The 22934-nt window shown below is 38.8% G+C and overlaps 1 protein-coding gene across 1 annotated transcript; it reads right to left on the reverse strand.

Annotated features, from left to right (window-relative positions):
• Positions 1–1806: 1806 nt before the first annotated feature.
• LOC131596698 (uncharacterized) lies at positions 1807–22018 on the reverse strand (the record flags this gene model as incomplete). The annotated part of the gene is made up of 2 exons (XM_058869430.1): positions 1807–1884; positions 20786–22018. Coding segments are annotated over 2 exons (1311 nt in total), but the record flags the coding sequence as incomplete, so codon positions are not given.
• Positions 22019–22934: the final 916 nt, after the last annotated feature.

Below are 22934 nucleotides of genomic sequence, written 5' to 3' on the forward strand. Positions count from 1 at the left end.
GCTTTTTTCTTATTTTTCTACAGAGGGTGCAGATCCCACTCAGAATCTGATGAAGATTCATCGGAATCTTCATCGTCCCCACCCCGGAATCTCCATACCCAACCCAGAAAACCTTCAACCCCAACCCAGAAACTCCTCACATCTTCATCCCTCATAGAAACCTAACAACATTTAACCCTAACCCCATGAACCCTTACCCTAATATGAAGGACCGTAAGAGCCCTAACCTTAAACCTAAACGAAATATCCAGAAACTTAAACCAAACGCCAGCAATCAGATCATGCAATTAGAAGCTAAGTCGCGATTTAGGGTTTACCTTTTGTTATTGAATTTCAGGAACGTGTAAGCTCCTCGTCCTCGTTCTAATCTCCTTCTATGTGTGTTTGATTTGCAGGTGTGGGATGAAGATCCAAGTGCCAAGTGTTAGGTTCGCGGCGGCGCAAGAACTTTCTCCAGCAAAAATTTCCCAATCCCCTCTTCTGATTTCTTCCTTTCAATTTATAGACTTAGGGTTTGGTTCTTTTTTAGGAGAGATCTGATTCAATTAGATTTAAGTTTTAGTTATTTGATTCGTAAATTAGGGATTCACTTCTTGTGATCTGATTTTGATTCAATAAAAGTTATACGAATTGATTTCGTTTTGTTAATATTAGATTATGTTAGGATTTGATTCAATTTGGCCTGAAGATTTGTTCTGTTGCTGAAGATTCGGCTCCATGGGCCTGGGCTGATGTTAGTTTAGGGTTTGTGAATGGTGGTGGAGGTGGCCGACAGCGCCGTTGAGGAGAGGATGAACATGGCTGAAAACAACCCTAATTTTAACTTGGTCAACACCATCAATAAGATAATAAAATTAATAAATAATTTTTAATAGTTAACAATTTCTTAATAACATTAATAATGTTTTATTTTAACTAAAACTAATAATTTAATTAACATTTTTTTAACAAATTAGTAAAAACAATACATATATATGTTATTTTTATCTTAAATCAGAATAAAGAAAATAAATAATAACTATAAAAATATGTTAGGTAGATCATTAATTAAATTAATAATATGATTATAGGATTTGAATAAAACCCTAAATGATATATTTAAAAGGTAAAGAAAAAAAACTCAAGTAACTTTCTCTATAATATTAATGGGCTAATACTTCAAATTGGGCTTCTACTAATTTTTAATCACACCCCTATTTCATTTTAGAGATGTTTATAAGGGGATGGACTTAACAATCAAAATGTTAAGTCCAATGACACCCTTTATTTTTAAATACACCTCTTGTAAAATAAGTTAGGAACAAGCATAATAATAAAAGAAAATCTGTACCAATATAAGGTAAATTTTAGGGTATGACAGATAGTAATATTAATTTTCTCTTTTAGATTCTGTTGCACATTTTCCTTATCCTCGTTGGTTCAAATTTCTGTAGCTTGTTTTTCACAACACCATCAACAAGATGTGTGAGAACAAAAGGGCTGTTTTTTAGTGTGTGTTTCACATGTAGAAAGTCATTTTAAATGAATAAAATATTTTGATGGAACCATTTTATCTACCGAGGAAAATAAAGTTATTCCCCTTGGCACCAATTCGTCAAACATGAGGAAATATAGTCATTCCATCTGGTACAATTTCTCTAAACATAGGAAAAATGTCTTTTCTTTTGACACAATTTCTTTGGAACAAGTTTAACTTCGACTGACACTAATTCTTGTGAAGGAAGGAAAATACATCACTCTCTACTATTTTTTTCTCTAAATAATATCACCTTGACCATCCAGACGACACTTCAAAAGTCAACTCATTTAACGATATGATTGAATACTTGAAAAAGTTAATATCATGTGACAGTCATTCCTCTTAAGAGCAAGTTGATACTTTCCCTATGAAAGAATTAAAAAAAATAGTTGACAATAGTCTAGTGATACAATACTATAAGTTATATGCGACAAGATTCACAAAATAACACACAATTCTTCAACTCAATACAAGTCCCGCGACGACTTAAATCTAAAAATTAATTACCTTACAACAATATAATATAAGTTCTACAACAACTCAAGTCTAAAAAATATACATATAACCAAGGGTGGCAAAACAGGCCTGACCCGTTGGATATAACAGTTTTGCCATCATTTTTTGCAGTGCTCACTAAAGTTTTAAAGTGCACTCTCTAATATGCTCGCCCCGCCAACGTTGTTTTTGTGTGGGCTTTTGCATGTGCGAATATTAACATAATTTTTTTATACTTTTTTTAGACTTCAAAAGTGTAGTGCCTATGAACCCACCCGACCTGCCCTCATTTTATTGTGGGACTAATTGAACTTTTACACTCACATCCTCAATTATACATGTCTCACCCAGTTTCATTTTTTTGCGAATTTTTGTAGGACATATCTTAACGCGACGGACTGTTAGCTGAAGATTTCGTTTTATAAATTGGTTCTTCGAAGAAGTAAAAATTCGAAGGAAAGATGGTTACTGATGACCATCCTTTAAAAATAAAAGAATGGCTCCTGATGGCCATGCTTCGAGAATGAAGACTTCTAAGTTCGTTATGAAGATAATGAATACTGAAGCTAGTAGAAGTATATGTCTTCGAGGACTTAGATAAAATTTATGAAATATGTTCAAGTATTACTACTTAGCGTGTTTTCGTAGTGTTTTTAAATACACTGCCACGCGTCGAAGAAGGACTCAGGCGGGAAGATTTGAAATTCGAAGACGGTTTCGTAATTGTCTAAATAACAGATGGCGTCTCTGGGGTTCTTATGAGAAACGTGGCATTAGATTAGCGTAGGGCCGTTAAGGTCGAAATTAGTATAAATAGGAGTCTTAATGTTAGGATTCTGTGTGTTCATTTTGTACAAATCACTCACATATTACTCAAGTATCAAGTGTTAAGAAAAAGAGTTCGCTGAGAAAATGTACGTATGACACCACCATTTTAATACATGTGTATTCTCTTTCGTTTTCAAATATCTTTCAGTATTATTGCATTTCATTTACTTCTTGCCGTTTACATTTCTGTATTTTTACTTTCATGTCATTTACTTTTGAAGTATTTAACATTCCTGCATTTTAAGATTCTTTATGCTTTAACAATACTTTCGTTTCATATGTTATTTTACTTATCCTTTCACTGAAATTATACTTGCGTATAACCAAGTGATTGTCAAGACTACTCGTTTTATTCGAAACAATTCTTATTAACGAAGACGAATCATGACTATGGTTCGAATGACCATTGATAACAATCTTTTTGACTATGTGTCCTAGGATCAATCTAGTCGATCATGCAAGTAACCAAATCATATTTATTATAGTTTGGAAGACTAGCGGTTGTTTACCGGAAATCACCGTAAACAAATTGGCACGCCCAGTGGGACGGTGTCAAGCAGATTGTTTTAATCAATTGTTTTATTTTTGTCTAGACAATATCAAGACCTTGTATGAACCTTAGGAACGGTAAGTTAACAAACAGTGCACAACCGATTCCCAAACGAAGGTACAACAAGAAAATGGTCGTTACGGCCAGTGCAGGGGGTGACCAAGGTCCCCCACAAGGTTCAGGATCAGGAGCGGCAAATTCGACTTCTAGTCAGGGAACACGGGATACACCGGGTCCAAATGGATCGAGACCTGCAGATAATTCTCAGGCTATGCCTGAAAATAATACAAGACCTTCAGGGACTATTCCAGTTTCAGTATCGACAACCGCACCTTCATCCACAAGCGCAGAGGAAATACCGTTTTCCTCGACAAATGCTGCGAATAACTTGTTTGGTCAAGGCACGAATTCAACTTTCGAGTGGAGGCCAAATAATCCATACGGAATGCCATATCCATTAGGAACAAGCGTACGAGGGGCAGGGCCCACATATGCCACAACTAACAATGCGACGTTTTCACCGAATGTTGGTTCAGTGGGTCGAAGTGCACACAACACTAGTTTTTCTACCCAGATGCCCTATTTTACCACAAATAACCAAGCAGCATTTCGGCAAGAAATGGATGCAAGCAACCATGATATGTTAGGGGTCTTGGCCAAAGAATTGGCTTCAATTTTGAACCCACTAGCGACAAATATTGCTAATACAAATTGGGATAATGTGGAAACTTTCCAAAAGATATCATCCCAAATGAATCGAATGGCAGATTTCATGGGAGAGCCACAACCAAGAAGGAAAGACAAACAGCCTTCGAATCAAGAAGAGAGGCCCATTTTGGAACGTATACAAGATGTGGTTCCACCATCTAGGACAGCCACTAGAGATGTAGGCCCCTCACGAAGAACAGAGATGACCGAAGGAACTCCAGTAATTAATTTAGAGGCTTCAAATCAAAGAACCGTTCCCGTTCGACAGGAAACGGAAGAAGAGAGACCCAGATTAAGGATCGTGGGTAGAGATGAGCATCCAGATGAGATTGTCCAAAGAGTCAGAAGAGAAAATCTGGCTACAGAAAATAACTTAACTGCCATGATAGAAAGGGTTATGGCCAATAATGGCCTTAGTACTGGACTTTGACGTCCAAATTATACATCCCCCATATCAGATTATATCATGCAGATAGAGTTGCCTAGGGGCACTAAGGTACCCAAATTTACAAAGTTTTCAGGCGAAACTAACGAGTCAACGGTGGAACATATTGCTAGATATTTGACAGAAGCAGGGGACTTAGCAGGAAACGAAGATCTAAGGATCAAATATTTCCCTAGTTCGCTAACAAAGAATGCTTTCATTTGGTTCACTACCCTGCCACCAAATTCAATAGATGCATGGGCACACCTAGAAAGGCTTTTCCATGAACAATTCTATATAGGCCAAACTAAGATAAGTCTGAAAGAATTGGCTAGTATTAAAAGGAAGTTCACAGAACCAATCGATGATTACTTGAATAGGTTCCGTATGTTGAAATCAAGGTGTTTTACAACAGTCCCAGAGCATGAACTAGTCGAAATGGCTGCGGGTGGTCTAGATTATTCAATTAGAAAGAAACTAGATACCCAATACCTTAGGGATATGGCCCAGTTGGTAGATAGGGTTCGACAGGTCGAACGCTTGAAGGCAGAAAAGGTTAGAGCAAATAAAAGTTATAAAAAGGAAAGGGTAGCGTACGTCGAAGCCGAAGACGCTGATGATGAGTCTTTCAATGACTCGTATAACCATGAAGAAGTCGAAATAGACTTAGCTGAGTTAAAAGAAGCGCCACCTTATGCCTGCAAATTGTTAAACCCTGCAAATGGAAAAAATCCAGTAGAGAACGATAAGAATGATAGGTTCCCTAAGAAAACCTATACATTCAACGTTACCAAGTGTGATGAAATATTTGATTTACTGGTAAAAGATGGCCAAATGATACTGCCTCCAAATTCCAAAATTCCTCCGTTGGAACAACGGAAGAAAAGAGGTTTTTGTAAATATCATGGTTTTTTAGGCCATAAAACTTCACAATGTTTTCTTTTCAGGGATCTAATTCAAAATGCTATCAAAGATGGAAGGTTGAAGTTTGCTAACAAGACCAAGAGTCACATGAAGGTCGATACCAATCCCCTGAACATTGCTGATGCTAGCCTCTGTGAGCTAGAAGATATCAACATGGTGGAGGCATCTGAAGTCGAAGTTGCGGAAACCAAAACAATGTTCAATGGAAAGCAGGCTACTGAGAGCCTAAATAATGATACACTCTTCAATACTGATGTTGAAGAATCTTCCAAGACAGAGATACCTGAAGGGTCGAAGGAAGACAACAGTGAGGCCACTGAAGACCTCAGAATGAAACTCCAGAAAATCCAAATCTCTGAAGTTCCTCCAGCAGTTGTTAACATGGTCAGCGCCAGACGTCCAGTGTCTGAATTTGGCGAATTGGAGACATGGCTGACGAGGCAAAATGGGGGCATCGAAGCTCTTCCAAAAGGTGAAAGCCTCAAAGACTACCTTTGGAATTGCCATGAGAAGAATGGTGGAAAACAATGGATGTGTCCAAGGTGTTCGATCATGCTGAATCGAAGGGTCGAAGCTAACTTCGAAAGGGCTCGACGCGAAAGATGGGAACACCCAGGGAGAGAACCAAATCCCCTACTACAAGTGTACCCAAGGATGGAGGAAAGCTTAGTAGGATTTTTGGTCAGATGCCACAAAGGGAACACTGAAGTTGCACTATGCCCCAGATGTGGGGCAGTCTATGATGAAATGATGGCAAGATCTTTCGAACGTGTGTACTGCTACATGGGTCGAGAAACTCAGGGGTTGCGTCCTAACCTATACGGTTTCGACATATGGACTCCAACGAAGAGGCCTGATAGCCCACACCCCAGAGCTCGAAGGGTAACATTCAAAGTCCCTGCAGATGCACCCAGGGATAGATGGGTGCAAGCTAATGCAAGAAACAACAAATGGCGAAGTTGGGACCAAGGAGGAAGAACTGCAATGGCATACAGGAAGCAATTTCAAAGACCAAATCGAGAGGCGTATCGACTGGAGAATTACAAAGGAAAAAATTCTATGTCCCGTTCCCAGTGGAGAAGGCATCAGAGAATAAAAAAGGCTCAAAAGGAATACAGACCAAGAGAAGTTGGAGATTCTAGTAGCAACCAAGTCCCACACCAGGGGGCAAAGTCAAACAAACCTCCGGTGGAACGTAGGCTCTTCGAAGCTGAAAACATTTTAGAAGAGGAAGAAAAGATGCGCTCCAATTCCTGGAAAGAAGAGGATAGAATGACAAATGATTTCGATTCTGATGGAGTGTCGTCTATAAACCTCAATTGCAACGTTGTATCCGTACTCCCTCATGAGTTTAATCAGGAGACTGAAGTTGAAGACTGCGAAGAGGCTGATATCGAGGAAATGGCGAAGCACAAGCCTGTGTGTTATTATGTGCTGAATAATGGTGCAGTTGAAGAGCAGAACGCTTTCTTCGAAAGGCCTGATGAGGGTATGCGAAATCATTTGAAGCCACTCTATATCCGGGCTAAAATCGAGAATGTTGGCATTAATAAAGTCCTAGTCGATGGGGGAGCAGCGGTGAACCTAATGCCTCAATACATGCTAAAGAGAATTGGTATGTTCGATACTGATATAAGACCACATAACATGGTCTTATATAACTACGAAGGCAAGATAGGACAAACATTGGGAGTCGTTCAGGTCAATTTGACAGTGGGCTCAGTCACAAGGCCAACTATTTTCATGGTTATACCAGCAAAAGCAAATTACAACCTTTTGCTTGGTAGGGAATGGATTCATGGGGTGGCAGTTGTGCCCTCCACAATGCATCAAAGGGTGACAATTTGGAGGGAAGATGGTATAGTGGAGAATATCGAAGGAGATCAGAGTTACTATATGGCTGAAGTTAACCAGGTGAATAAAACCAACTTCGATAGGAACCTGGCAAACATAAGTCCTTGTCATGCTGCAGAAGAGATGTATGCCCCAAATAAGAATGCATTGTACTATTTAACTTTACACCCAAATGGATTCCAGTGGGATAGAGAGATCATGGATGGTCCAGCAGATACAGCACAATGGGAGAATTATCCAGTAGTACGGCCAACAGGCTGGGACGATGACATTAATAATGTCTGAGTCTTCCTTCTTCGAAAAGATTTCGGCTTACGTGGCCGAGAACAAAAGGAAGGCGGCTCTCGAAGCCGAACTATCAAATGCAAAGATGAACGCAGTTCTAACCAAAAAAGGAGTAATAGAGTTAGAGATACATACGAGTTTCGAATACTCTGGAGACCCGGTTCAAGTCGAAAAGATCATGAGAGAAGAATCGAGTCAAAGGTTAGATGCAATTTACGACGAAGAACCTTTGGGATTTGAAAAAGACCCAATGGCGTCGAATATAAAGATGTTGGCTCAAGATCCACTTGAAGAAGTAAATCTTGGAGACATGGATCAAAAAAGAATAACATACATCAGCGTGAAACTAGAACCAGAACTAAAAGCAACGGTCATCAAAATGTTGAAAGAAAACAGAGATTGTTTTGCTTGGGATTATGATGAGATGCCTGGTCTAGGAAGAGACTTGGTTGAATTGAAACTACCAATAAAAGAAGGGAAGAAGCCTGTAAAGCAAACTCCTAGGAGGTTCGCGCCAGAGATTCATTCGAAGATTAAAGCAGAGGTCGAAAGGCTTCTACGTTGCAAGTTTATCCGAACTACAAGGTATGTTGAATGGATTGCTAATATAGTACCTGTAATTAAAAAGAATGGTTCATTAAGAGTATGCATAGACTTTCGTGATCTTAATGCAGCCACTCCTAAAGACGAATATCCCATGCCTGTAGCAGAAATGCTAGTAGACTCAGCCGCAGGCTTCGAGTATTTGAGCATGTTGGATGGATATTCTGGATACAATCAGATCTTTATTGCAGAGGATGATGTATCCAAAACAGCATTTCGTTGCCCAGGGGCAATAGGCACTTACGAATGGGTTGTAATGCCTTTTGGTTTAAAAAATGCTGGGGCAACTTATCAAAGAGCAATGAATTCTATATTCCATGACTTTATAGAAACATTCATGCAAGTATATATAGATGACATTATGGTAAAGTCTACCTCGGGTATGAGTCATCTCGACCATTTGAGCCAATCATTCGAAAGAATGAGGAAACATGGCTTGAAGATGAACCCCCTCAAATGTGCTTTCTTTGTACAGGCAGGTGATTTCTTGGGTTTCGTAGTCCACAAAAAAGGAATAGAAATTAACCAGAACAAGACGAAAGCCATAATGGAAACCAAGTCTCCATCCACAAAGAAAGAACTACAATCATTATTGGGAAAGATAAATTTCTTAAGGAGATTTATCTCTAATTTGAGTGGACGCACGCAAGCTTTCTCACCTCTACTACGGCTTAAGCAAGGAGAATTTGAATGGCGTGCGGAACATCAAGAAGCTTTCGATCAGATCAAGCAATACTTGACTTGTCCACCAATCTTATCTCCCCCAAATGGGAAGAAGCACATGCGCCTATACATTTCAGCATCGGATAAAACAATAGGCAGCATGTTGGCGCAAGAAGATGAGAATGGCATCGAAAGAGCCATTTACTACTTAAGTAGAGTACTCAATGATGCAGAGACTAGATATACTGCTATAGAAAAGCTCTGCCTTTGCTTGTATTTCTCTTGTATCAAACTTAAGTATTATATAAAGCCAGTTGATGTTTATGTTTCATCTCATTGTGATGTTATTAAACATATGTTATCCAAGCCAATACTACATAGTCGAATTGGTAAGTGGGCTTTAGCCCTTACTGAATATTCATTAATATTTCAGCCTCTCAAGGCAATGAAAGGTCAAATTGTGTCAGACTTCATTGTCGACCATGCAGTAGTTGAGAGTCATCAACAGTATGTGGGTTTAAAACCCTGGAAGTTATACTTCGATGGTTCAACGCATAGAGAAGGAACTGGAGTTGGAATGTTGATAATTTCTCCTGATGGAATTCCAACAAAGCTCAAGTATAAAATCGAAGGTCCATTATGCTCCAACAACGAAGCTGAATACGAAGCATTAATTGCTGGACTTGAAGCTTTGTTAGAATTGGGGGCAACCAGAGTCGAAATTAAAGGAGACTCCGAATTGGTCATTAAACAATTGACAAAGGAATACAAGTGCATCAAAGAAAATTTGATCATGTATTTTGTCATAGCAAATAGGCTACTCAAGAAATTCGAATATGTGGAATTAAAACACATATCAAGGATAAATAACCAAGAAGCAAATGACTTGGCACAATTAGCTTCAGGATACAAAGTATCAAAAGAGAAGTTAGAGGAATTGATTGAAGTAAGAGGGAGAGCAATGTCTACTAAACTTTCCCCAAGTGACCTAGAGAATTCGCAATTGGGTTATGCCAACAAAGAAGAATTCGAAGTATTAAACATAGACTCATTGGCAGATATAGATTGGAGGAGTCCAATAATAAACTATCTAAAAAATCCTTCGACGGATACAGACAGGAAAATCAAGTATAGAGCCCTGTCATATTTCCTGATGGGAAATGAATTGTTCAAGAAAACTCCTGAAGGGGTATTATTGAAATGCTTGGGTGAAGCAGAAGCATATCTGGCCCTGTCGAACGTACACAGTGGAGCATGTGGTGCACATCAAGCAGGGCACAAAATGAAATGGCTTTTGTTTCGTTATGGGATGTACTGGCCTTCGATGTTAAAAGATTGCATAGAGTTTGCGAAAGGGTGTCAAGAGTGCCAAGAACATGCAGGTATCCAACACGCTCCAGCAAACGAATTAAGTACAATAGTGAAACCTTGGCCTTTTAGGGGATGGGCATTAGATTTGATTGGAGAAATTCACCCTAAGTCGTCTAAAGGTCAAAGGTATATATTAGTAGGAATAGACTATTTCACGAAATGGGTCGAAGCAATACCACTGGCGAATGTGGATCAAGAGGCCGTGATTGAGTTTATTCAGAAACATATTATATATAGGTTCGGAATCCCAGAAAGTATAACAACTGATCAAGGATCAGTCTTTACTGGACGAAAAATGCAAGACTTTGTCAAAGAAATAGGTTTCAAGTTATTTACTTCTACACCTTACTATGCTCAAGCAAATGGACAAGTTGAAGCAGCAAACAAAATAATAATTGGCCTTATTAAAAAACATGTGGGAAAGAAACCCAAGAATTGGCATAAAACTTTGGACCAAGAACTTTGGGCCTGTCGAACATCTCCAAAAGAGGCTACAAACACAACCCCTTTCCAGTTGACGTTTGGACATGATGCAGTACTTCCAATCGAGATATATTTACAATCAGTAAGAATACAAAGGCAAGCAGATATTCCTCCCAACGTATACTGGGAGTTAATGATGAATGAGTTGGTAGATTTGGACGAAGAGAGACTTCGAGCGCTGAAAATGATAAAAAGACAAAAGGAAAGAGTGTCCAGAGCATACAACAAAAAGGTGAAAGGTAAAACATTTATTAATAATGACCTAGTTTGGAAAGTTATTTTACCTATAGATCGAAAGAATCAGGCACTTGGTAAATGGTCCCCACACTGGGAAGGACCCTTTCGAATCTTAAAGGTATTTTCGAACAATGCTTACGAAATTGAAGAATTGGTTTAACTGAATTTGCATACCCGAGTTGTCGTCGGGCTAAGATCGGATTGTAGTTAATTCCTCCTTGTGTACCAATGAGAGGTACGTTGGCGAATTCTCCGCAACTATCAATGGTTTCTGTACCACAGCGAGCCAAGGTATACCAACGGATATCATTATTAGTAAGAGACATAAGTCTTCGAGGCCAACGCAAACCTTCTCGGTTTTCTGTGAAAATAGGAGACTCAGGTAAGTGTGAAACAATCCATTTGAACAACAAAGGTGCACAACATACAATGATTCCACCGCCTTGGCGATTCCTATGATGGACAGAGAAATACATGTCACCAAGCAAAGTCGGAACAGGATTTCCAATCAGAAAAATCTTTATGGCATTGATATCAACAAAGTTGTCGACATTGGGAAACAGAACCAACCCATAGATGAGCAAGGCTAGTACAGCTTCAAAAGCTATCATGCTACCAGTTTCAATGAAATCAAAGGCTTTCTTTACCAGGAAGTGTGAAGTTAAACCCGGAAGGTTTCCTTTGGTAGTCCAATTACTCTCTACTTCAGACTTTTTCAAATGGGTACTTGCTGCAATGACGTGTGACTTAGGAATGGCTTCCAAACCATTGAAGGGTATTTTGTCAGACACAGGGATACCCAAAAGATTGGCATATTCTTCCAAGGTCGGTACCAACTGGTAGTCTGGAAAGGTGAAACAACGGTAGACGGGATCATAGAACTGAACCCAAGTTTTGAGAAGTCCTTCATCAACATGAGTGTTCAAAATAGGCAAAAGTTTTCCATAACTTTTCCTAAAATTGGAAGGATTTTGTACAGAAGATGCTAACTCTATCAGTTTTCCCACATCAGGCGCTTTGAAACCGTATTTCTTGGTATGCCTTTTTACTTCTTCCATGACTAAATCCTAAAATGTTTGCAAAGAAAATTTCTCTAAATCTTTGGAAAAATCATGTTTTTATGGAAAAAAAATGGGTTTTTTTTTGAATGTATGAATGCGTGGATGCATGAATGCCACATATTCAAACATGGTAAAACAGACATGGTAATGGTAACGCAAACATGGTACACAAACATGGTAATTCAAACATAGTACACACAGGTTCAAAGGTCCAGCGTCACGAGCATGAGGTCAGAGGACCAAATAGGGATAGATCTAGTTAATCACCTGTACAACATGTTCTACTGATACGTCAGAGTCTACATTTTTCTTTCGGATATTACCGGCTTTCACAACTAAACTGATGAGCCAGAAATATTCTCAAGAAAAACTCGTCTGAGTGTGGTTCTCCGCATGACAACTATCCAAGTCTTCACCTGGATCGTTTCTGCACCACGTCCTAATAAGGCCAGGATGGGTTGGGGTTCTCAAGTGCGCCTGCACATGACTATACCCTCCACCTAATTTCTTATGTGTACTTAATCCGGGTTAGGATTTGTCCATAATGTATCACTTGTAACAGAACCACACAAGTAACAGAACCAAAGAATCACACATGTAACAAAAATTAAAATAAAAACAATAATTAGAAATAACCCTTCCTTTGGAAACAATAAAAAGATGGTCCCCAGTGAAGTCGCCATTTTTCTGTCGCGGGCGAAAAATCGTTTTGTTCCTCTTTTTTGTGGATGAGACACCTGATGCCTTCTTTGGGCTCGAGTGCTCATAAAAAATGATTTTTCTTTGTTTCGACCAAACTTTTTATTATTTCCAAAGGAGGAAAAGGGAAAAAGCTGCAATAACCTAAAAGGTGGGGGAGAGATCTTGGGCAAGAGGGTTGGTTATACGAAGGGAAGGTATTAGCACCCAACGTATCTGTAGTACTCTACAGGGTTCTTTATTGTTTTTCATTCCATGTTACGGTGGAGGTTCTGTTGTGAAATAGGTGAGACCTAAGGTGTTTGTTTGATTATGCTCGCAAAGATCATCGCGATCCTCTGCATACATATCCCTTAGAGGGAATCAGAGCATCTGTAGCTCGGGGTCTACGGGTGCTAAGGTTTGAATGGTTTTTTTTGTTTTGTTTTGCTCGCCAAGGATCGACCTTGTGCCTACGTATTCTCAAAGGGATTTTGAGAAAGTCAGAGCAATCGTAGTTCCCACTTATGCTAGTGGAAGCAAAGGAAAATAGACAAATGTCGTCTAAATGCTAGATGTATCTAATCTATATCATTACATACATCTATTTGATTTTTGTTTGTTTGTTTAACCAGCCTTGTGGCAAAAACTTTCAATGAAGTCAGCCTTGTGACAAAAAGTTTTGATTAATCAGCCAGCCTTGTGGCAAAAGTTTCAATGAAGTCAGCCTTGTGACAAAAACTTTGATTAATCAGCCAGTACGGTGGCAAAACGGTTTGATTGATTAGCCAGCCTTGTGGCAAAAGAAATTTGATTGATTAGCCAGACTTGTGGCAAAAAAGTTTGATTGATTGATTGTTTGTGATGATATAGAAGAGATACTCCTAGCATAGAGATGAAAAATGTCTAATCTCCTAGGGTATTTGTGTTTGGATATTGGGGATGCTTATAAGAAGCCCGTGGGTCCTTGTACGAAGCCCAAGAGGAGGCTATCCAAGGGTCCTTGCATTGTAAGCCCAAGAGGAGGCTATGGGAGGGACAATCCAGGGTCCTTGCATTGTAAGCCCAAGAGGAGGCTATGGGAGGGTCACTCGTTTGTACAAAGCCCAAGGGGAGGCATGGTATAGTTGGTTTGAGCTCTTAGAGCGATTTCACCGGGAAACCATACTCTATGTCCTAACCTAAACTAGTGGAGATTCTTTGCACGAAGCCCAATAGGAGGCTATGGGGAACCTAGTGTTGTACTAAGTTGAATAAGCATATAACACAATCACAAATATGAACAAGTACGAACAAATATGAACAAGTACATGAACAAATATGAACAGTTATACATATATGACAAAGTGTGTGTATATAATGGAGTTTATGAAGGAAATATACCTGTAAGCATGATCCATTTGTATACACGGGGGCTCGGGACTCACACTCGAGGAGAGGTCCATTTGAATTTATTCAAAGCTATGTAAACAGGTATTTACAAAAGGGCTTGGGACTTATACCTACATGGAGGCCCATGGTATATTTTTTGGAAGATTTAAAGAAAACCTTCATTTTTGGTTTGTTATTCAAAGCTTAAAAAACACAATGATCGAGATATGTACAAAAGGCGTACAATGAAATACCTAATTTCATGTACTAGAGTGGGTATGTACAAAAGGGCTTGGGGCTTATACCTACATGGAGGCCCATGGTATATTTGAAAAGCAGACGCGTCGTTTGAAAAACTGTTTGAAAGTTTGTTTTGAAAGAAAGTTTATTTATTTTGAATAAAAAGACTGTGTAAAAAGAAAAAGGAGTGGGTCTTATACTCTCTAATATTCGAGAGGCCCCACATCGTTTTGAAAATCAATTGATCAATTAAAAAGATTTAATCAATAGTTTTCTTTGAAAATCAAAAGAAAATGGTTTATCGTTTTTGAATGAATCGTGATCGCTTGTTTTAAAATGATTTGAATTTTTAAAGGAGTCAAATTAATCAAGATAAACAAAAAGATTGTCTTCAATTAACACTTAGATGATTAGGGTTTATTCAAAAAATATTTACAAGTGATTAGGTTAAAAATTAAATGAAAAAAAACAATATTTAAAGTATTAAAAATACTTAAAAATAAGTCATTTTAAACCTATTTAAAAATGTATCAAATAAATATTTTTTGATGATTTTTTTTGGTATTCATAAAATATGTATATAAAATAATAAGTGTGTAAAAAATGAATAAAAAATGAGTTAATTTGATTGGTTAAATTAATGGTTGAAGTTGTGAAGAAAATGAAGAGAAATAGTGATAAAAAAGAAGGGTTTGGTCCCATAGGGACTTGAACTCGTGACCCTGAGGTCACTACTCAAAACAAAAGCCAACTGAGCCACGCTCGTGGCTTGTAATATACACGCGTTGAATTAATTATATTTTAAATCAATTTCCAGAAATCCTTTGAACCAAAAACGCGCCAAGAACAACCCTCCAACTGAAATTTGAAAATCTCTAAAACTGTGTTGTTTTGATCAAGCAAAGGGTCTATCTCACTCGGTTTTTCACAAGGAACATGATGGTGATCTCAGAATTCATTTATTTTTGCTCTAAAGGGGTCAATTTTCGCATGAACATGAAGAACCCTAGAACTGAAATTTAATGTGAAATCGTGTATGTGCAAGTTATGATGCAATTGATTGAGGGTTAATGATCCTCATAGGTGCAGAAACAAGATGGTATGCTCACATTTCATTTATGATGCGTGGAAGTATGAATTTGAAGTTCATGAGCACTTACCTTAAAAACGGCACAACTGAGAATCGAATTCTTGCTTGGAGGTGTTACAGAAGTTGTTTGATGATCTGGATAGCTTCAATGAACCTTATGGAAGGTGTCTGGATGCTTGGAACCATCTGAATTCATCTGGGCATGGCCATGGTACCCGATCTGCATAAGCTTCAAGAGTGAATCGAATTTGATGATTCTGAGGTTATTGGCTATATGTGATGGATTGGATAGTTCATATGTGATATATGGATGATGTTAGAAGTGGTAGTTTGGACAGAATTGAGCCTGAACAAAAATTGGCATGATAAGTCTCATGTTATGCATATTTGGAGGTGAGATGATGATTTTGAGTTTTCAGGTGTTTTGGGGTGTATGAGTGATTCAGACACATCATATATGACATTTAGAAGTTGTGGGAAGCATCACTTTGTTCAGAACTTGCAAGGTTTGGAGGTTGAGTTTTCTACCTCACTTTGAAACACATGACTTGTAATTCAAGAAAGAAGAGAGAAAACCTATAATTGTGAGGTTTTGGTGTGATTTGCAATGAAGTTTGGACCTCTATTTATAGGCCAAGAGTTCTGAATGCAGAGCTTTGCAACTTGATCAAAGTTTGATGATTTGGCTTAAGAGATAAAAAGGAATCTTTTACATTTAATGCAAAATGGTTAAAGTGACCAAACCATGGTTAAAACTCAAGCTTCTTATCCTCTTCCATTCTGATCTCAAATCAGAGAAAATATCTTCAATTATTGCCTCTTTGCATCATTACTTGGATTATAGGCAATGTAGTCTTGAAACTTAGTGAAAAATGGTGAAAATTCAAGTGAAAATGATCACTAAATGCATAATTCAAAACCATAGCTACACTCCATATTTTTTCATGCTCTTGGACATTTTGGAAAGCTCATGTTACACACTTCAAAAGCCTAGTTGAAAGTTTCTTCAAGACCTTTAAGGAAATGGGTGAAAAAGATCCATGAACTTTGAAGAAAATGAAGTTTTAAGTGAAATTTTCATAAGATGCCAACTTTGAAGCTCCATATCTCTTAAATGGTTGATCTTATGGAAAAAAATTATATGTGTCAAAGTTGTTTATTGGATCAAAATCTACAACTTTCATGTTGGAAGTTTTTTTCAGTTTGTAGGTGAAATTTTGAGAAATTCCCTTTCAAAGTTTGGAAAAAACCATGAAAAACACTTAGAAATTTTTCTAAGTATGGAAAGTCAAACTTTGACTTTTTGATTCTTGATTGATTTTCTTGATTTCTCTTGATCAAATGACTTCATACTTCATATATTGATGATTTAAAACTTCAAAAGTCATGGTTGACCCAATTTCCCCAAAAGTCAATGGTGATCTTGTACAGTTGACTTTTTCAGACGAATCGCGTTTCTGGAGTTTTCAAATGAAACAGGCTATCCCCACCATATGAATGGTATGAATGGATCATATTGAAGTATTAGAGGATATTAAGCCATGGTTTGAGTTGTGACACCATGTCCTGATTAAAAAGTCAGTTGTTCAGTGAATTAGGTCAAAAACCCTAATTGTCGACCAGATGAAATTGATGACTGTGGATCTTGAATTGAGATGTAATTTCCATTGGATGTTGTCATAGGGATTATTTGAAGATGATTGAAACCTTTGATTGACTTCCTGGGGATTTTTAGGGTTTCCCAAATGTGATCCCTGATTTCAGTCCCTGATAGTTCCAAAACCCTGATCTGAGGATTTGAAATTTCACTGTTGATCAATCCTTGTGTAGGAGATGTTATGAGCCAATGGATTAGGTCAAAATGATGCACTTGTAGTCTTGAGGTCATGTCCCAAGGCATTAGGTCAAATCCTGAGCAAAAGTCAGGAGTATGCCATCTCCAGTCAAAACCCTAATCTGGTTGATTCAAAGTCTTTGAGCTTGTTGAAATGAATCTCTGAGGACCAAATGTTGATTGTTGATGAAGATGATTCATTTGAGATGAAGGGAGAACAAAACCCTAATTGACTGTTTCTTGCACTGATGAATGATCTCTTGATTAAACCCTGCTGAGCCACAAGTAGCAAACACAAGCTATGCATTTTGTTAGAGATGCAGATGATGCATATGCAATGATATGAGGTGGTATCTTAGGTCAAAAATTGGGGTATGACAGATGCCCCTATTTAAGTTTCTTCAACCTGAGACATGAAGATTGAAAAATCTTCGTTTTGATAGGGTGGAAGAGACTTAAATATCAGAAGACGCAAATTTTGGACCTAAGATACCAAAATTGCGAATGATGCAAGGATATCTTTACCGAGGGAATATCAAAACTGACTCCGCTGGGGAAAAGAAGTTGGGAAGGATGTCTCAATCCGTTTTAGGAAGAGAATCCGTTTTTTTTTGGGAAAGCAAGTGTATGCTTCGCCTGGGAATGATAGCTTTGTAAGAAAAGCTTACCTATCGACATTATCGACTATCAACAAAGGGATAGACTTGTTTAATAATGCGAAGGTGAAAGGTATGAAACTGTGTTACCGACTACCAGCATGGTGATAGACTTGACAAGGTAAAAAGAGTTTCAAAGGTTCGGTTAATATTATCGACTATCAGCATGGTGATAGACAAGTTAAATAATATAACCAGAACAAAAGGTTACCGACTACCAGCCTCGTGATAGTGGTTTTGAAGACATGATCAATTATCAGCCGAGTGATAAAATGATTCTGGAGACTTTGCTAGGGAAATTACTGGTTATTCAGCCTTGTGAACAGTAATAAAGCCCTGATTTGTCAAATGGTCTTCATGATTGATTTCCTGGAGAGGAAAAATCTTTTGGAAGAAACATAAACTGCTCAGATGACGAGGCGATTGTTTATGGTTCAATTTTTTTCTTGACTCTATTTGGAGAATCGGAATTTGAATTTTTTTGGTAAAGACAAGGTTCTAACCAAGAATGAATTGGAAAGAAATAGTGAAACAAGACTTTGTACCCATGAGGAATGAACTCGAATGGGTATTTTCTCCTTTGTGAGGAGAAAACTAAAGCAACCTTCTTCCACGAGGAATGATCTCAGTGGGGAACTGGAGAAAGAAGATGTTATCTCTGCTTATGGGTGACAACCTACTGGAGAGATGACACGCCCATACTTGTTTCTTTTTCCCTTTTCTTTCTTCTTCTTTTTTTTTTTTCTTTTTTTTTTTTTTTGGGATAGATATATCCTGAGCAAGTGAATATGAAGCAAATATTGAAAAATGCAAGAATGCATAAATGATGCAAATATGTATGAATGATGAATGTCATGAATGTAGCATGCATACTGTCAATACTGACAGACAATGAAGTATATACTGGAGAAGGACCGACGTCGCAATACAACCAGATACTTGGCAAATGTTCTTCAACACGGTGTAGATAACACAGGTGATGAATGGTGTTGCGTGCTTTAAACTTCTCTGGGGAAGATGAGCATCTTTTCTCATTGAGATGGAAGAACCTCTTCACTGGAGATGGAAAATCTTCGTCACTAGGGATAGAAGAGCTTCTTCACTGGGGATAGAAGAGCTTCTTTACCTCGAGGGATAATTGCTTCAAGAATTCTTTTCTGGGACAAGAATACCGTTGTCTCAATAATTTTTTTCCAGGGAGAATCCTTTTGTTCATCCTATGGAGACGACTGCTGATGTTCCTTCCGTTGTTCACCACTCAAAGGAAAGTTTCGCTTTTATTTTGAAAAAGAAAAGTGAAGTAAATTCATTTAAAACTTATTTTTTTCTTCAAAAACGAATAACACAGTTAAAGCGTCATTTTGCAAGCTGAAAGAAATTAAAGATTGCAAACAAACGGGCACAAGGCTCAAATTTATTTAATAGGATGGTAATCAGCTAAAGGCGTGATTCCATGGAGTATTTACAAAAGTTAGAAATGGTAATTATGCGGAAAAGGCTACATTGAAAGCAATAACCACTATTCCCTAACAACTTTGAGTTCCAACTGTGTTTGTCGCTTCAGATTGGCGATGATTTGATCGAAGATCCTTTGATGAAGAAGACTCCTCAGGTGACGAAGTACGGACTGATGCAGTTACTTTGTCATGAATCCCTAATTTTTGCCTAGATTGCCCTTTCAGGTTTTCAATCTACCAGGATAATTTTTTCTGTTTATTGTCTCTAATTTTTGCCTGGACCGCCCTTTCGGGTTTTCAGTCCACCGAGACGCTCATTTTTGCCTAAGTCGCCCTTTGCGGGTTTTCGACTTACCGAGCTGTTCTTTTGTTCTTTTTTAGACAAAGTATTTCTTGACTGCATCAGCATTCACAGGATGTGGGAGTTTATCACCATCCATGGTTGCAAGAGTCATGGCGCCGCCAGAAAATGTTCTTTTGACAACATACGGGCCTTCGTAATTAGGAGACCATTTGCCCCTAGAATATGGTTGAAAAGACAAGATCTTTTTAAGCACGAGGTCTCCTTCTTGAAATTCACGAGGTCGAACCTTTTTGTTGAAGGCTTGTTTCATCCTTGTTTGGTATAACTGTCCATGGCATAGAGCAGTCATACGTTTTTCTTCGATTAAGTTCAACTGATCGTATCTGCTTTGACACCATTCAGCCTCTGATAACTTAGTTTCCATGAGGACTCTCATTGACGGGATTTCAACTTCTACGGGGAGCACAGCTTCCATGCCGTATACTAGAGAAAAGGGAGTTGCCCCTGTTGAAGTACGCACTGAAGTACGGTACCCATGTAAAGCAAATGGCAGCATTTCATGCCAGTCTTTGTAAGTGATGACCATTTTCTGGACAATCTTCTTAATGTTCTTGTTGGCGGCTTCGACGGCGCCGTTCATTTTGGGTCTGTAAGGAGAAGAGTTATGATGCTCAATCTTGAATTCCTCACACAGTTCTTTCATCATCTTGTTGTTCAAGTTTGATCCATTGTCAGTAATGATCTTGCTGGGAACACCATATCGGCAAATGATGTTGTTCTTGATGAACCTCACAACCACTTGTCTTGTAACATTGGCGTAAGATGCTGCTTCGACCCATTTGGTGAAGTAATCAATTGCTACCAAGATGAAACGATGACCGTTTGAAGCTTTCGGTTCGATCATTCCAATCATATCGATACCCCACATAGAGAAAGGCCACGGAGATGAGAGAACGTTGAGTAGAGTCGGTGGCACATGGATCTTATCTGCATAGATCTGGCACTTGTGACATCTCTTCACGTGTTTGTAACAGTCTGATTCCATTGTCAACCAATAGTATCCTGCTCTTAAGATCTTTTTGGACATTGCATGCCCATTTGAATGAGTTCCAAAGGACCCTTCATGCACTTCATGCATTAACATGTCTGCTTCGTGTCTATCCACGCATCTGAGCAAAACCATGTCGAAATTTCTTTTGTATAACACATCTCCGTTCAGGAAGAAACTGCCAGAAAGCCTCCTTAGAGTTTTCTTATCTTTGTTTGATGCCCCAAGTGGGTACTCTTGAGTTTGAAGGAAGCGTTTGATGTCGTGAAACCACGGTTTATCATCGACAACTGCTTCAGTTGCAAACACATAGGCGGGCCTTTCAAGGCGCGTGATTCTGACTGTAGGCATATCATTCCAATGATTGACTTTGAACATGGAAGATAGAGTAGCCAAGGCGTCTGCCATTCGATTCTGATCTCGAGGTATATGATGCAATTCAACCTTGTTGAAGAAAGTCAACAGACGTCTTGCATAATCTCTGTAGGGAATCAAGCCAGGGTGGTAAGTTTCCCATTTGTCTTTGATTTGGTTGATCACGAGGGCTGAATCTCCATATATGTCTAGGATCTTGATCCTTAAATCAATGGCTTCTTCGAGACCCATGATACAAGCTTCGTATTCTGCGATGTTGTTGGTACAATCAAACAGTAGCCTGGCGGAGAACGGGATGTGAGTACCCTTGGGAGTGATGATGATTGCCCCAATTCCATTGCCAAAAGCGTTTACTGCTCCATCAAAAATTAGGCCCCATCTTGATCCAGGATCAGGACCTTCTTCTGGTAACGGTTCGTCACAATCTTTCATCTTTAAGTACAAGACATCTTCGTCAGGAAAGTCAAACTTGAGAGATTGATATTCATTAATTGGTTGATGCGCCAAGTGATCGGCGAGAATGCTTCCTTTGACCGCTTTTTGGGCACGGTACTCAATGTCATATTCGGATAACAGCATTTGCCATCGGGCAATCCTTCCTGTTAAGGCGGGCTTTTCAAAGACATACTTGATCGGATCCATTCTGGAGATTAACCAAGTAGTATTGTTGATCATGTATTGGCGGAGACGTTTTGAAGCCCAGGCCAAAGCACAACATGTTTTTTCGAGCATGGAGTAACGAGACTCACAATCTGTGAATTTCTTACTCAAGTAATAGATGGCATGCTCCTTCTTACCAGTTTCATCTTGCTGTCCAAGCATACAGCCCATGGATTCTTCTAACACAGTAAGGTACATGATTAATGGTCTTCCTTCAACTGGAGGAATCAATATTGGTGGTTCTAACAGGTACTCTTTGATACTGTCAAACACTTTCTGGCAATCTTCAGTCCATACAACCCCTTGATCTTTGCGGAGAAGCTTGAAAATTGGCCCACAAGTAGCAGTCATTTGAGAGATAAACCTGGAGATATAGTTCAATCGTCCGAGAAATCCTCTTACTTGTTTTTCAGTTTTTGGTGCAGGCATCTCTTGAATAGCTCTGACTTTGTCGGGATCTACTTCAATACCCCTTTGGCTGACAATGAAACCCAAGAGTTTTCCAGATCTAACCCCAAAAGTACATTTGTTAGGATTCAAGCGAAGCTGATATTTCCTTAGTCGTTGAAACAACTTCAAAAGGTATTCAATATGTTCTTCTTCTGTGCTGGACTTGGCTATCATGTCGTCCACATAAACTTCTATTTCTTTATGCCTCATGTCATGAAAGAGAGTAGTCATTGCCCTTTGGTAAGTTGCGCCGGCATTCTTCAATCCAAACGGCATCACTTTGTAGCAAAAGGTACCCCATGGGGTGATGAAAGATGTCTTCTCCATGTCTTCAGGAGCCATCTTGATCTGATTATAACCGGAGAACCCGTCCATGAAGGAAAAGACGTTGAACTTAGCGGTGTTATCAACCAGCATGTCGATATGTGGTAATGGAAAGTCATCTTTTGGACTGGCCTTGTTCAAGTCACGGTATTCAACACACATTCTGACTTTGCCATCTTTCTTTGGAACTGGCACTATGTTAGCCAACCATTGAGGATACTCAGAGGTGACAAGAAAACCTGCGTCGAGCTGCTTTTGAACTTCTGTTTTGATCTTGTTAGCCATATCAGGGTGAGTCCTTCGCAATTTCTGCTTAACTGGCGGACATTCTGGCTTCAATGGCAAGTAATGCTGAACAATATTGGTATCCAACCCAGGCATGTCTTGGTAGGACCAGGCAAACACGTCAACGTATTCTTTGAGAAGGTCTGTCAACTTACTC

The sequence above is a fragment of the Vicia villosa genome, linkage group LG1 (genome assembly GCF_029867415.1).
Source record: "Vicia villosa cultivar HV-30 ecotype Madison, WI linkage group LG1, Vvil1.0, whole genome shotgun sequence".
NCBI classification, from domain to species: Eukaryota; Viridiplantae; Streptophyta; class Magnoliopsida; order Fabales; family Fabaceae; genus Vicia; species Vicia villosa.